Source organism: Haemorhous mexicanus, chromosome 1 (genome assembly GCF_027477595.1).
Source record: "Haemorhous mexicanus isolate bHaeMex1 chromosome 1, bHaeMex1.pri, whole genome shotgun sequence".
Classification (NCBI taxonomy): domain Eukaryota; kingdom Metazoa; phylum Chordata; class Aves; order Passeriformes; family Fringillidae; genus Haemorhous; species Haemorhous mexicanus.
The window spans coordinates 111,025,557-111,038,021 of record NC_082341.1 but is presented as its reverse complement, the minus strand read 5'-3'; the positions used below and the strand labels follow the sequence as shown (position 1 = coordinate 111,038,021).

At 37.4% G+C, this 12,465-nt stretch overlaps 1 protein-coding gene across 4 annotated transcripts in view; it reads right to left on the bottom strand.

The window, feature by feature from the left end:
* MIB1 (MIB E3 ubiquitin protein ligase 1) overlaps nt 1–12,465 on the bottom strand; it is a 77,982-nt gene that overhangs the window by 19,109 nt on the left and 46,408 nt on the right. For 3 of the 4 annotated variants that reach the window (XM_059859127.1, XM_059859133.1, XM_059859149.1), the window contains 3 exons: nt 6,566–6,698; nt 6,100–6,186; nt 3,445–3,606 (listed from right to left, as the gene is read on the bottom strand). In XM_059859127.1, coding sequence (XP_059715110.1) covers nt 3,445–3,606; nt 6,100–6,186; nt 6,566–6,698 — 382 coding nt within the window. The remainder of the gene's footprint in view (nt 1–3,444; nt 3,607–6,099; nt 6,187–6,565; nt 6,699–12,465) is intronic. The other variant, XM_059859140.1, reaches the window with a different exon arrangement.

The window sequence follows — 12,465 nt, the reverse complement described above, 5'->3', positions numbered from 1 at the left end:
AATGCCTCTGCATGCTGTACAAGTTGAAAACACCAGAACAATGTTGCATGCTATGACATTTCTCAGGAAGCCTGCAATTTTTCAGACACAAAGAATGAGAACACCACAAAACAACCCATGCACAAAATACTCTCCATTGTTTCTCAGTGCCCAGAAAGGCTGCAGCATACCTCTGGAGGGGGCTAGCCCTGAAATGCATCAACACAGGCAAACCCAGCCATTCACCAGTGAGGGAAAAGTCTCAGTGCAATCCACAAAAACTGTATAAATATCATCTAAGTAACTGTAACTTTGAAGCAGTAAACACTTTGCATTAGTTCCATTCTTTTAAGTTAGGATTTAGGCAGTGGCACCACTTAAAAGCATTTTAAGAGTCAGAAATACACCTTAAAGACACTTGTATATTAAAATAAATTACACAAAATGACCCTGGGAATAATACAGTTATTTAGGATAAAACGTACTCTAGGCCAGAACAGTGCATTTGTAATTAAGCAATTCAAATGACTTTTTTGTGGTGGTGGAGACTATACTTGAGAAAATTTCTCCTCCTCCCAGCTGCACAGTCACAATATGCTGGATGGAAAACTTAAAAATTATTTAAAGAAATGGGGTTTACTGCTCATAGCACTTGAGCACAGAAATGTTTTTCAGAAGGGTACCTAAAATAAGTAGGGCTTTGTGTACTCTATCAAGACTGTTCACTACATGCATTTTAAACAGTCTATCAAAAAATCAGCTGAAGAAATCTGACAAAAATTGTTTTATGTATAACACGAAATATCCTGAGTTGGAAGGAATTCACAAGGATCATCAAGCTCCTGCCTCTGCACAGGACAGCCCCAAGATTTGCACCAGGCCCCTGAGATCATTGTGTCCAAAAGCTTCTTGAACTCTGGCAGGCTTGGTGCTGTGACCACTTCCCTGGGGAGCCTGCTCTAACAGGCATAATACTGGCATTCAGAAGGAACTACTGAAAAAAAAAAAAGTCAAAAAATTCATTCAATTTAGTTCCATTTACGAATTAAGTGAATGACAATCAGTAAAAAGATTGTTTCATATTTTAAACAGTGGTCAAAGTAAAAAGTAAGAAATCATGTAATTTCAATGAGTTGCTGTCTAACCAACTTGATCAAGTATGAAAAACCCTAAAATCCTGCAAGTGAGATTTTTCTTTTCAGTTTGTTCAACTGAAACAAAAATAGAAATAATTATTTCTATTATGCATGTATGTGCTACAAAGAAGCACCCTACAGGCCTCAGTAGGTTGGAATCTCCAAGACAGCAGTCCAAAATTAATTAAAATTTAGCCAAGCAAAAGTAAGCTCTAAAAACTAAAATTTGCAGAGATATGTTGCTATCACATAGCATAATGAAATCTGACACGTTTTCCAACCTTTAAAGGAATTAATGAAGAAGAATAAAAAATCTCTCAAAACAAACCCTCAATTTAAGTCATCACATTTCCAAAAAGAAAACCCTACTGATTCCCAGGCAAAATTATTAATCCTATTTATCATCTATTGTCCACCACCTGTATTTGCAATTTGCAACAAGACAAATTACCAATGTGTCCTTGGATAGCTTTAAAGGTCCAGATGCCTGCTTCACAGCTTCAATTCTGTCTTTGTTGATACTCATTTTTGGGCCAAGGGCAGCTTAGTATTTAAAACTGTTTAATGGTAAATCTAGTTAATATAATTTTTACCTTACTATCATTTAAATAAAGGTAGATAGGTACAGGTATTGTTCTCATTTCCTGTTTTTCACAAAACGTTTTCAGATAATTTGATTTGCTGATCATCTTAAAGCGTTTTCAGATATATTTACTTCATCTTTTACATTTCACAAAAAATAAAAACAAGCAAGTTTTCATCTCTTCTCTGCCAGAACTTATCTTATCTTCTCCACACCACTGAAACCTCTCAAATTTGTTAGTTTGGCAAAAATTTTCTCTGCAGCTAAACAAAGTGCAAAGAAATGACCAGTACTTTGATCACGCTAATAAAGGAGAGGAGGTATTGGTTGATCATGATTTTTTTAAAACTTTAAAACATTTTTAGGTGATCAGAGACACAATGATGAGGGATTTTTTTTGTTTCTCATATCTTTTGCCTGCTCTTTGTCTTATTACTTCAAAAGAAACGTAAAAAAATTACACTTTTGTTTTAAACCAAGAATAATATAACCCCCCCACCCCCAAGAGAAGTTTAAAAGGTGATGGAAAAAAACCCCACTTTGTTAAAATGCTCAGAAGTCAATGCACAGCTCCAGTTTAATTGTGGAAGTCATTAATAAGACTGGGCAGAGAAACCAATTTATGAAATGCCAAATCTGATAAAAAAAAAATCCCTTTCATTCATATCACAGTTAAACACATGAACACAAAGTATTCTAGACAGCTCTCATAGAGTCCATTGCAGATCACAGAAACAACTGAGCTGTCACCACTCTTCTTGTCTCATTTAAAAGGACACACACATTTTCTTACACGTTAGTCATATTTCAAATCTCTTTCAAGGCTTATTCCAGTGTATTTCAGTGAGATTCAGTAACCAAATTGAAAAAAAAATTTGTACAGTGGAATTATTGTTTTGAACAAAGACTTTTCATAAAGTTGGTGTGTCTGTTTTTTCTTAAAGAAATGCACAAGCAACAATAAAAAAATTTCTAATTTTAACCCTTAGTTAAAATCAGAAAAAACATTTTACTAATAACTAATGGTTCAGCAGCTCTGATACACCATTATGTTTTGCATCTTTAACATCTGAAGAAAAAAACTGTCTCTTTTTCTCAATCGGAATTGCTCCATAATTTTATTTCTCCTTTGTCTCTCAGGTAAACTACAAACTTCACCTCTATATATGGGGTTCACACAGCTTTTTGGGTGTGAGAGCTTATATTTTCAGTAAAACATTTTGACTTTTATTACCTGGAGGCTTCTTGACTATTGCCTTACTACAGCACAATTTCTGAAGTGAACTCTGTCAAAAATATACATCACAATAAACATACAAAATTAGGATTGCCTTGTTCTAACAGCACATACTTTCAGAAAGTTAGAGAAGCAACTAAGCAACTGAAGTTATAAAGACATGCAAGACACTGCATCACAGAAAACTATTTCAGTCTTATTCTGTACTGTAATACTGTTGAATTCTCTTTCCAAAAAAGTTACTTTGATTTTTTGGCAGCCATACATGTTCACTACAGAAGATAAATTTGTAGAAATATTTTTGAGCTACACAACCCTCTTTCTTCAAAAAAGGTAATGACTTCATGTGAAAAGCCACACAGAACAATATGATTTCTGCCTACACCGCAGTTTAATGCAGAATATCTCCATAAACTTACGCTGCCAAAACCCAGCCCAACAGTACAGAAGCAGACAAAGAGACAAATATACAGGGGGAAAAAAAGAATAAATAAATGTGGTTTATTTACTGTGTTCTTTGATGGCTCCCAAGCAGTATCTACCTTGCCCACATCTTGCATGTCTTGGAGTTGGCGGAGCTGTGACAGGGTGTGGTGTCTCAGGGCTTCATGCAGGGGAGTGTCCCCATCTTTATCCTGAATATCCAATTTAGCACCTGCACGGACTAAGAGCTGAAAAGAGAGAGAACCCAAATTATTGAATTAATTTAAATTTATTTTCCTTTCCTGGAGCTCAGCCCTCAACCAAAGCATTTATCTGTCTCAAATATCAAGCTTATTTCAGCAGATGGCTACTGCTTGCCTGTGCTCTGAATGCTACAAAAGACATAATCTAAGAGGATCCTTTCTACTTCCTTAGACTTTAAATCTTATAAGACAGCCAACAAACAATGTAATTTATTACAGCAATATGTACAATACTTGAGATAGGTATATATTCTTTACTATTAGGTTTCAATGACCTCAAAAATCATCACTTTCACACCATACTAAACTTTACAACTTATTTTACAGAGTCCTCACATTAGCAAAATAGTTAAGCATGTACTTTGGTTAACCCTAATTCAGGAGAAGACATAAAAACCAATGACACTATTAAAAACTCTCTCAGAACACTTTGGAAAGCAATGAACTGTAAGACTTGTCTCTAAGGCTAATTTTAGACACCCGTTCCTATTCACATGACACAAAACAAGCACAAGGCTGCACAGGCCCTCCTATTCCTATGGCCTTTGCATACAGCCCTTCCATAATTCAACCCAACAGAACTTTCTTAAATACACTGTTGAACAAAACAAAGCAACACATCCTGACATAAAAATACAGCTACCCCTAAAAATTAAACCCATCACTGTTGCCATTCAGAAGCCTGTAGGCAGCAGCTGAGGTTTTAACTTCAGTTTTTGAGCTTCTGCTACTCTGCAAAATTTGGATTAGCAGTAGAGACAAAAGGCATAATCCAGCAGGAATATACAAAGAGGGATCTCCCTCTTTGGAACCCACATGCTTGCAAGAAGTTTCAGTTTCTCAGTACCAAAGAACCTCAAACTTCTGAACAGGCTAAAAGGAATTCAAAGCCTAATTTTCAAGGAAGTATCTGCCTGCAATTATTTGTAGCTTATCATTTTCCCCAACCTTCTCTTCCACAAGCGAAACCAAGAAAACCAGCTAATACTTGACACAGTCTAGTCTCAACTTCTTACACTCTCTAAATGGATTTACTCTGGACCAATTTCTTTTCTCATATTCATATCTTGTGTCTGCCACTAGCTCTTTACTCCTTTGAGTTTCTCCTGGAATCCTTGACTACCACAGAATTTCAGAGTCTTTGCAGAAGTTTAAAAAAAATAATTTAAAAACCCAAAACCAAACCACTGCCCTTTGTCATGTCAGTAGGACTTTTAAAAGAACCATGCTACCTTTGACCACTATTCCACAAATGCCTAAGGGTACAAACCCAGCCCTGGAAAGTATCCAATAGGAATTAGTTTTGGAATATGGAGCCAACATGTTCTTTGCATGGCTACATGAGCTATTTTAGGACTTCTTAAAGTTAATCCAGTTCTGAAAAACGGATACTCTACAGGGTCATTCACTTAAACATTCTCAGATATAAGCATGTCAGTGAAACACACATGCTAGTTCTTCCACATGCCTACCTTCCTGCTCATCTGCTACATTAATATTGTATTCTCAGGTAACTCTGTGAATTCCAGAAGGGCACAAGAGTTCACCAAACACAGCTGCCAAATAGCTTGCAGGATGCAAGTGGCACTGACTCTAGGAAACCATTCTTCTGGTAGCAAGCAGTTCCAGATATAGGGCCATATCACATGTTTCACTGTAACGGGATCACACCCATCAGCCCTCAGAGAGGGAGAAACCTTATGGTTAAATAACACTTAACAGAATGCAGGTCTGCATAGGGGGAACAATTCTGTGAAGGCCTGAATAAGAGACAGTTTTCCGTACAAGATGACTCTATAAAGAAAAAAATTACGTCAAAGGCCAAGGCCGGGTTGATGCATTCACTCTGAGAGCAGTGAGTGCTCTCTCTGAGCCTCAAAAGCCCCCAGCAGCAAGGCAAACAGTCAGAAAGGTGCTGTATGACAGTTTGCACGCAGGCCAGAAAACCAGGATAGCATCCTTTCACCAGTGAGGTACTACTGTTCACTGCTTATAGGTCTCTCAAGCTAAGAGCAGGGAATGTCAAGAGACTGAAAAGGAGTTTTGGTCATAAAAGATGTTTTGTGTTACAATTTGCAAAAGCTATGAGCAAGAACAATTACTCATACAGCAGGAGGCATCAGAAATGCTATTTGAAGATCCCATTACAGCACCACAAGATTCAGACAAGTAACAGCCGAACACATTCTTCCTTACTAAACAGGAAGGGATGCTGGAATTAGCAACCACACAGACGAAACCATAATGCACATGTACAAAAATTTAGCATGCTTCAAGTGGCGTTCATATTGCTGACTGACCTTCTGTGCAAGTTGGCAGGCTTCTGAATGAAACAAAATCCAATCAAACAAACACGCAGTGACTATATGTTGTCAAATAATTTTTTGAATGTTCATGAAGTATTCATATTTTAACAGCTACCATCAGCTTTAGTCAAATGCCATTAACCATATGGCTTACTGCAAATAAGATACTTACCCTAACAATTTGTGTATGCTGTCGTTCAACAGCAAGATGAAGAGCAGTTTGCTGGTTAACATTCTGGATATCCAGGTTAGCATTGCCCTGCAAGATATTCAAAACATTAGAGCATTATCACCCCAGCAACTCATCTAGAGGCAAGGCAGTCCATTAGGACACTGACTATGACCCTGAATACAATTCCTAGTTAGGGAATTTGAGAACAGAAATGATTAAATACTCCAATTATTCTCTGTACAGATGTTGATCTGTTGAATGAAACTAGGTATCCAATTTTTCAGTCCCCCTGCACCATTAGGCTATTGTAACAACCTCAAAGGCAAATTTGACCTTTAGAGCTCAACACGTCCTTCCCTCCTCCACTGTTTCTGCATTGCGACTGCAGGCGTAAAGCAGCCAACTATTTTCACATCAGATGGTTAACCAAAGCATGACATTTAAATCCTCCTGAGAAAAGTCCTACCTGATGCACCAAAAGTTCAGCCACTTCCACATGGTTATTAAGAGCTGCCAGATGTAAGGCTGTGTAACCATCATCTTTTTTCTCATCAACAATCCACGGTCGTGGTAACTTGGACAACAACACGCGCATTGCGCTGAAAAAAATAAGTGGAGATGGCATAAACACCCCTACAACATATGCTGAATGACAACAGTAGAACAACATTAATTCTCAGAACTAAGTAGTAGTGGCTAAAATAATTTTAATCTTTTTTCAAACAGAGAGAGTGGGTGAAAAGCTATACCAACAGTTCCAAAACAGAATAATTTCATGTTTACTTCCTTCTCATTAAAGCACACAAACAAACCATACAATGCCTGGAACAGTGTGAGGATCAGGTTTGTTTTTCAGAAGAATGCTATCTAGCAGTAAAAATTACATTAAAGAAGCATTTAAACAAACTCTGAAATGTAGACAAAAGAATTTTCTCCCTCAAAATCTTTATACTGTCCTTTACTTAAGTATTTAATGACCAAGTTCCACTACATTAGATGTCTTTAAAATCGTCACTTTATAAACTGATGCAATGTAACAGTTAAAACTCAGTTTCTGAGAAAGAAAATGGAGGAAGATCTCTTAAGCACAGACAAAATAAATGCTGAAAGTGTTAAATGAGAACTAATGGGATATTTTCTTAACATATAATGGTTGACTATAACATACCATGGCAGTGTCTGGTAGTCAGGGAGTAGGGTGGGGAAAAGCAACTTGATTACTACAAGTATTAAAACACACTAAAATCCATGAAGTCCAAAGTTAACCTTCAGTTAACGGTATTAACAACACAACACTAGATAAACAAATTGCTCAATCTTGTATTCTCGGAGAAACATGGTTTTCTTAAGCTTACATGTCTTCACTTAGCTTTTGGAATACATAAGTTACCAAACTTAAACCACTTATTGTCTTATCTTTATAAACAGCATATGTAGCTCCCTTATGACAGTTCCTTAAAGACAACACAAAACCAGAAACTGCTACAATCCTGTGCCAAGAAACCTCTTCTGTCATCTGATGTTTCCCTACTGTTTAAGGAACATGATATCTACAGGAGAAACAGGGCTTCTACACAAAATTCAAACTTTTAAAATCCAAGTAATCCTTGCTAATGCAAATGGAACCACTCAGTCACACAGTGCCTTGCAAGGCAGACAATGTATCTAAATTAAAGAGTTCTTCAAGAGTTCTGGTATCAAAAATGTGGGATCCCAATAATCCACAGGAAAAAGCCTCATAAATTGAATCTCTCAGCTTTTACTTAAAAATATCCTCATAAGTTATGAATGACTGCCCTGTCAAGTAATAACTGAGCTCCCAGTTCATTCCAATCATAGGTTGCCTTGAACATCCACACTAAGGTGAAGTGGTATTCACTCCTAAGCTCTCTTTTAGAACAAACCAATGAGTTTCCTATTAAAAACCCTAAAAGTTATGTCTGGGCACAGCTCACCGTAATAAGCCCTCCTTGAAAGCAGAGAAGTCTGTGAGGTAGACTAGTGTACCAGTAAGGAAGTGCACTCCTTCCTACACTCTGCTCAGATGCTCCCATAAAAGACTCTGCTTAAAGAGCATCTCCATGCTCTCCTACTACTGAGTGCACAACACAAACCTCTGGTTTCACACTCATGCTGCAGCTGCCAGAATGGCGTATTAAGGGGCACTTTTTTGTCCCCAGAATCAGAGTGTCTAAACTAACCAACAGCATTTTCAAGCCTCAAGGTCATACAAACCCACAGGAAACCAACTGCTATGTGGAGCATCCATAGCCAGGCTGCTCTGGATGTTTGTCCTCCTCAGAGTGGACAGAAGCCATTCTCAGCCTCTTAGGATTTTTTATTTTCCTGGCAGATTGCTTCTCACTTCCTCACAGTCCAAATCGCTTATAACACAGCAATATAAGACAACAACACTTAACAGACTGTACATTGCTCATTGTGAACCATTGCTCAGTTTCTATTCATAACACCTTCTACAGCTCTCTCACATGCTAGGAAGACTAGAATACTTCAGAAAAAAACCAAACAATGGCAACATTAATTCCTTAAGAGATTCACTTATGCACGATTTTTCAAAATTAATGATATAATTTAGTAAAACTCAAGTTACCAAAGCTTTATGAAATGAGGCAAAATTAACCAGTATCAGTTGCCCTGATAAACACAGTCTATTTTGTAATGCAATGATGCTGTATCTTCAAATCTTGGCACCATCAGAACTGTGTTTAGCTGCTTTAGGGGAACACATCTGGAGCACTATGGTTTGCTTGTTATCTGGGCACACCACTATACCAGCTCTTCAGAATGCTGGGCTGATACAAAGCACACAGTAGCAACAGCACAACAAGCCTTCTATGGTGGCTTCCCACAGGGCATCATGTCATGTAAGCTCTTTATCTTCACCTGCCAGGCTCAGTGCTTCTAAAGACCCCATAAAGCTCTTATCTACTGTGGATAGTCTAAAAAACACAACAAAAAATTCCTGAAAGTTCCCTATGACTGACAGAAGCAATATGACTGTGAGCAATCAGGAAAAGGTGGGGCAACAATAACCTAACAAAACAAACAAACAAAAAAAACCAACAAGAAATTTTTCTTAAAACTGAAACTACAATTTGAGGAACACTGCGGAAGAGCATCAACACTAATGACAGCATGTCCCCAAAGTAGCTCTAGTCACTAAACAAGAAACTAACCAACTCAATGATATTTTATAACCTTTTCTTCAGTAAGGAATAAGAAAATGGCCAATTCTACAGATAAATAAAATGTAAAGCACATTGACACGCTTCAGCAGATTCCTCAGTACGCAAACATACTTCAGAAATACGACTGACATTTCTTTAATACACCTCATCTTTGAAACAAAAATAAGAAACCGACTCAGCATTTTGTATGCTGTGAGGAAAAATCACTCATCTTAATACTTGTGTGAGTGTTATCCTTACCAGAACCTCTTTCAAATCTTTAGTTTGCAGTCTTGCAGTCTTACAGCAGAAAATTTTTTATCTGAAGTTTGAATGAAAAATATTTGGAGGTATCCTGCTTTCAGAGAAATGAAATGCCTGCTACATTTCTGAATGTGTTTAAAATGCATTGGTCTTGCTGGAAAAACAGGAGGACCACCAAAACCAATAAATGGCATCTGTATGGAATAGATTTTTATCTTACTGTTCACAGTAAATCATCAAAGGCTCAGGAACCACTACTCAGTAGTTTGTTTTTATTCAGCAAAAGACTATATCTCTCTTTCAGACCATCCTATATTATGGGACAGCAGCTAGAAGGACTGTTTCATGGAATGACACCCTAAAATTCTGCAAGATATTATTATGCTACAATGGTAAATTCAGCTCAGTGGCTGCATCCTCCTCCTCATTAGATGAGAGGTAGTTTCTTTCAATTTTTACAGGATTTTCTAGAGCTACTGCCAAAATTTTGACAGCTAAGTGGCTACCATTCAGAGCAGCACTCACTGGAACAGGCATACATCATAAAAAGTCACATTAGAGAAATAATGTTGCCAATTACACAGTAATTCATGATTCACTCTTCCCCATGAAGTATTACAGAAGAAGCTGGGTTGTATTGCTCTGTTTTGAAGACCACAACATAGATGTGAAAACTTGTTTTTATCTTGTATATATTAAACAAACCACAGACTGCTTTCACTGTAGTTGTACTGCATAGATCAAGAAATCAGCAAATCTATTAGTGACCCTGATAACAAAAACACCTAAAGAAAACTTTTCAAACTATCATCTTCAGGGTATTCAGCTGTAACAGATTATTACATGGCTGTCTGAGGAGCTGCAAAGATTACCGATGAAATGCTTAAAACTCTTAATTGAAACACTGAACTTATGCCATCACTATGCTATTTGTACATTATTAGTAAAGCATCACCAATAAAAAATTTTGTAACAGGCAAGCTTTGGTATTTGTTGGTCTGCAGTATTTTCAGCTTAGCAGGAAGCTCATAAAAAGATTTTGGGCTTTTTTTACCCAGATGCCCATTTGCAACTTCTCAAAATTTCTAATGAAACAAGAAGATAAAAACTCCAGTGAGAATTGTTGAGGGAATTATCTGTAAAGCTTTAATAGGGATAAGTAAACTATTGCTTCTTTTTAAGGAGCTAAACAGGTGCTCAGTCAAAAAGGACTGAGAAAGCTCACGTGTGCATAGGGGGTTGAGATGGAGGTGTCTGCTGCTTCCCCAGACACAGCTGCTGGGGGTACATTGCCTTATACTGCCCAGCGTAACTCATCCCCATAAAATGACAGCCCAGACTGTAATAGTTACAAGTGATTTGGTCAAAGGAACATCCATTAATATGGTGCTACATTTAATTTGAGATGTAGAAGAGTAACAGCAAATGCTGCTGTTGCATGCATCTTTATTTGATCTTGCCACATAAGTAATACCTTCTTTTTTTTTCTTTTTAATTCAGGTTTTTAGAGAGTCTGAAACCACAGCTTAACACATACAGGACCACAGAATCATTTGGGTTAGAAGAGACCTTACAGATCATCTCATTCCAACCTTGCCATGGAAATTCAGCAGCATGAACTGTGTATTTGCAACATAAGATATGTCACAGATCTGAACAATACACTAATTTACTTTTAGCCACATAGAACACTTGTTTCAACACCAGTTGCCAACATTAGACATACAAAATAAAATTATTCTTACGATGAAAAGTTAGCATATGGTGTATTATTCATTACCAACCTACATATAAAATGTTGGGTTTTACGCAGTACTTTGCTCACAGAATTTTTACAGATGCTCATCAGTACTATCTGAGAATGCAACATACAATAACAGATTTATTTGAAAAATCTACAAGATAAAAGTACTTGTAAACAAGATGAAGCCAACACCTCATTGTATAAAAACAATTCCAGATTTAGCAGTCTTAACTGCAAAAACATTCCCTCACCCTGTTTTAAAAAAACATGAACAAAAACTAGAGAAGATTCTCTGCCACCAACTGCAATTTGACTGCAAAATGAGGTAAATGAAGAAGGTTCAGGGTCTGTGGGATAGTGGTGGGGTGGGTTTGTTTGTTTGGCCTTTCAGGGTTTGTTTGTTAAGGTTTTATAGAAACAAATACTTAGGCAGAAAAAATTAGAAAGGCTACTTCACAATCTGCATAAGCAGATTTAACTTAAATTGCTACTGAAAGACACAATTCCACTTTTTTCCCTTCACTTCAGTTCCTGCATTATGTTGGCTGTACAGACACATCATTTTCTAGCAAGTGAAACAACCTGCCAGACTCCTGATTTGGCAAGTTTGCTTCCAGAAAGATCAATGAGATAATCCAACCTACCCCGCAACTTCATGAACACTAGAAGCAATAGGAGTAAGGGAATGACAAAGCCAGAGCTGCAGGGAGGGCAGACCGCCCTTTCCAGAAGCAAAGTCTTAGATCAGCATAAACTTCTCAGCAATCCTATCACCAGAGGTTGTAATGATTCATTGCACTTTCTATTACAGGTTTTTCTACTTTCGTGCCATTCTCCTCCCTCAACTCAGGTTTCCACTGTCTCAGTGTGACATGGTTTCATAATGTATTTTACAGTAATCCTGGCTTGAAGTATTCTCCACACGCCACCTCCACCTCCTCATACTCCTCTCCAGACTCCTAACCCTGGCTCAGCTAAACCCATTCACCTGCCTCCTGTTAGAGCCTCAAATAGTTGAAGGAACAATTCAGATTTAAAGACAGCTTCCATGGCAAAGTTTTCTTTCAAGACTGCGTAGTCTGACATGCATTTTACAATGTAACAGAAGAAAAACCACATTTTACTAAATCCCTTTCTTGTCCCGTTGACTACCACCTCTTCTCAAAAAAA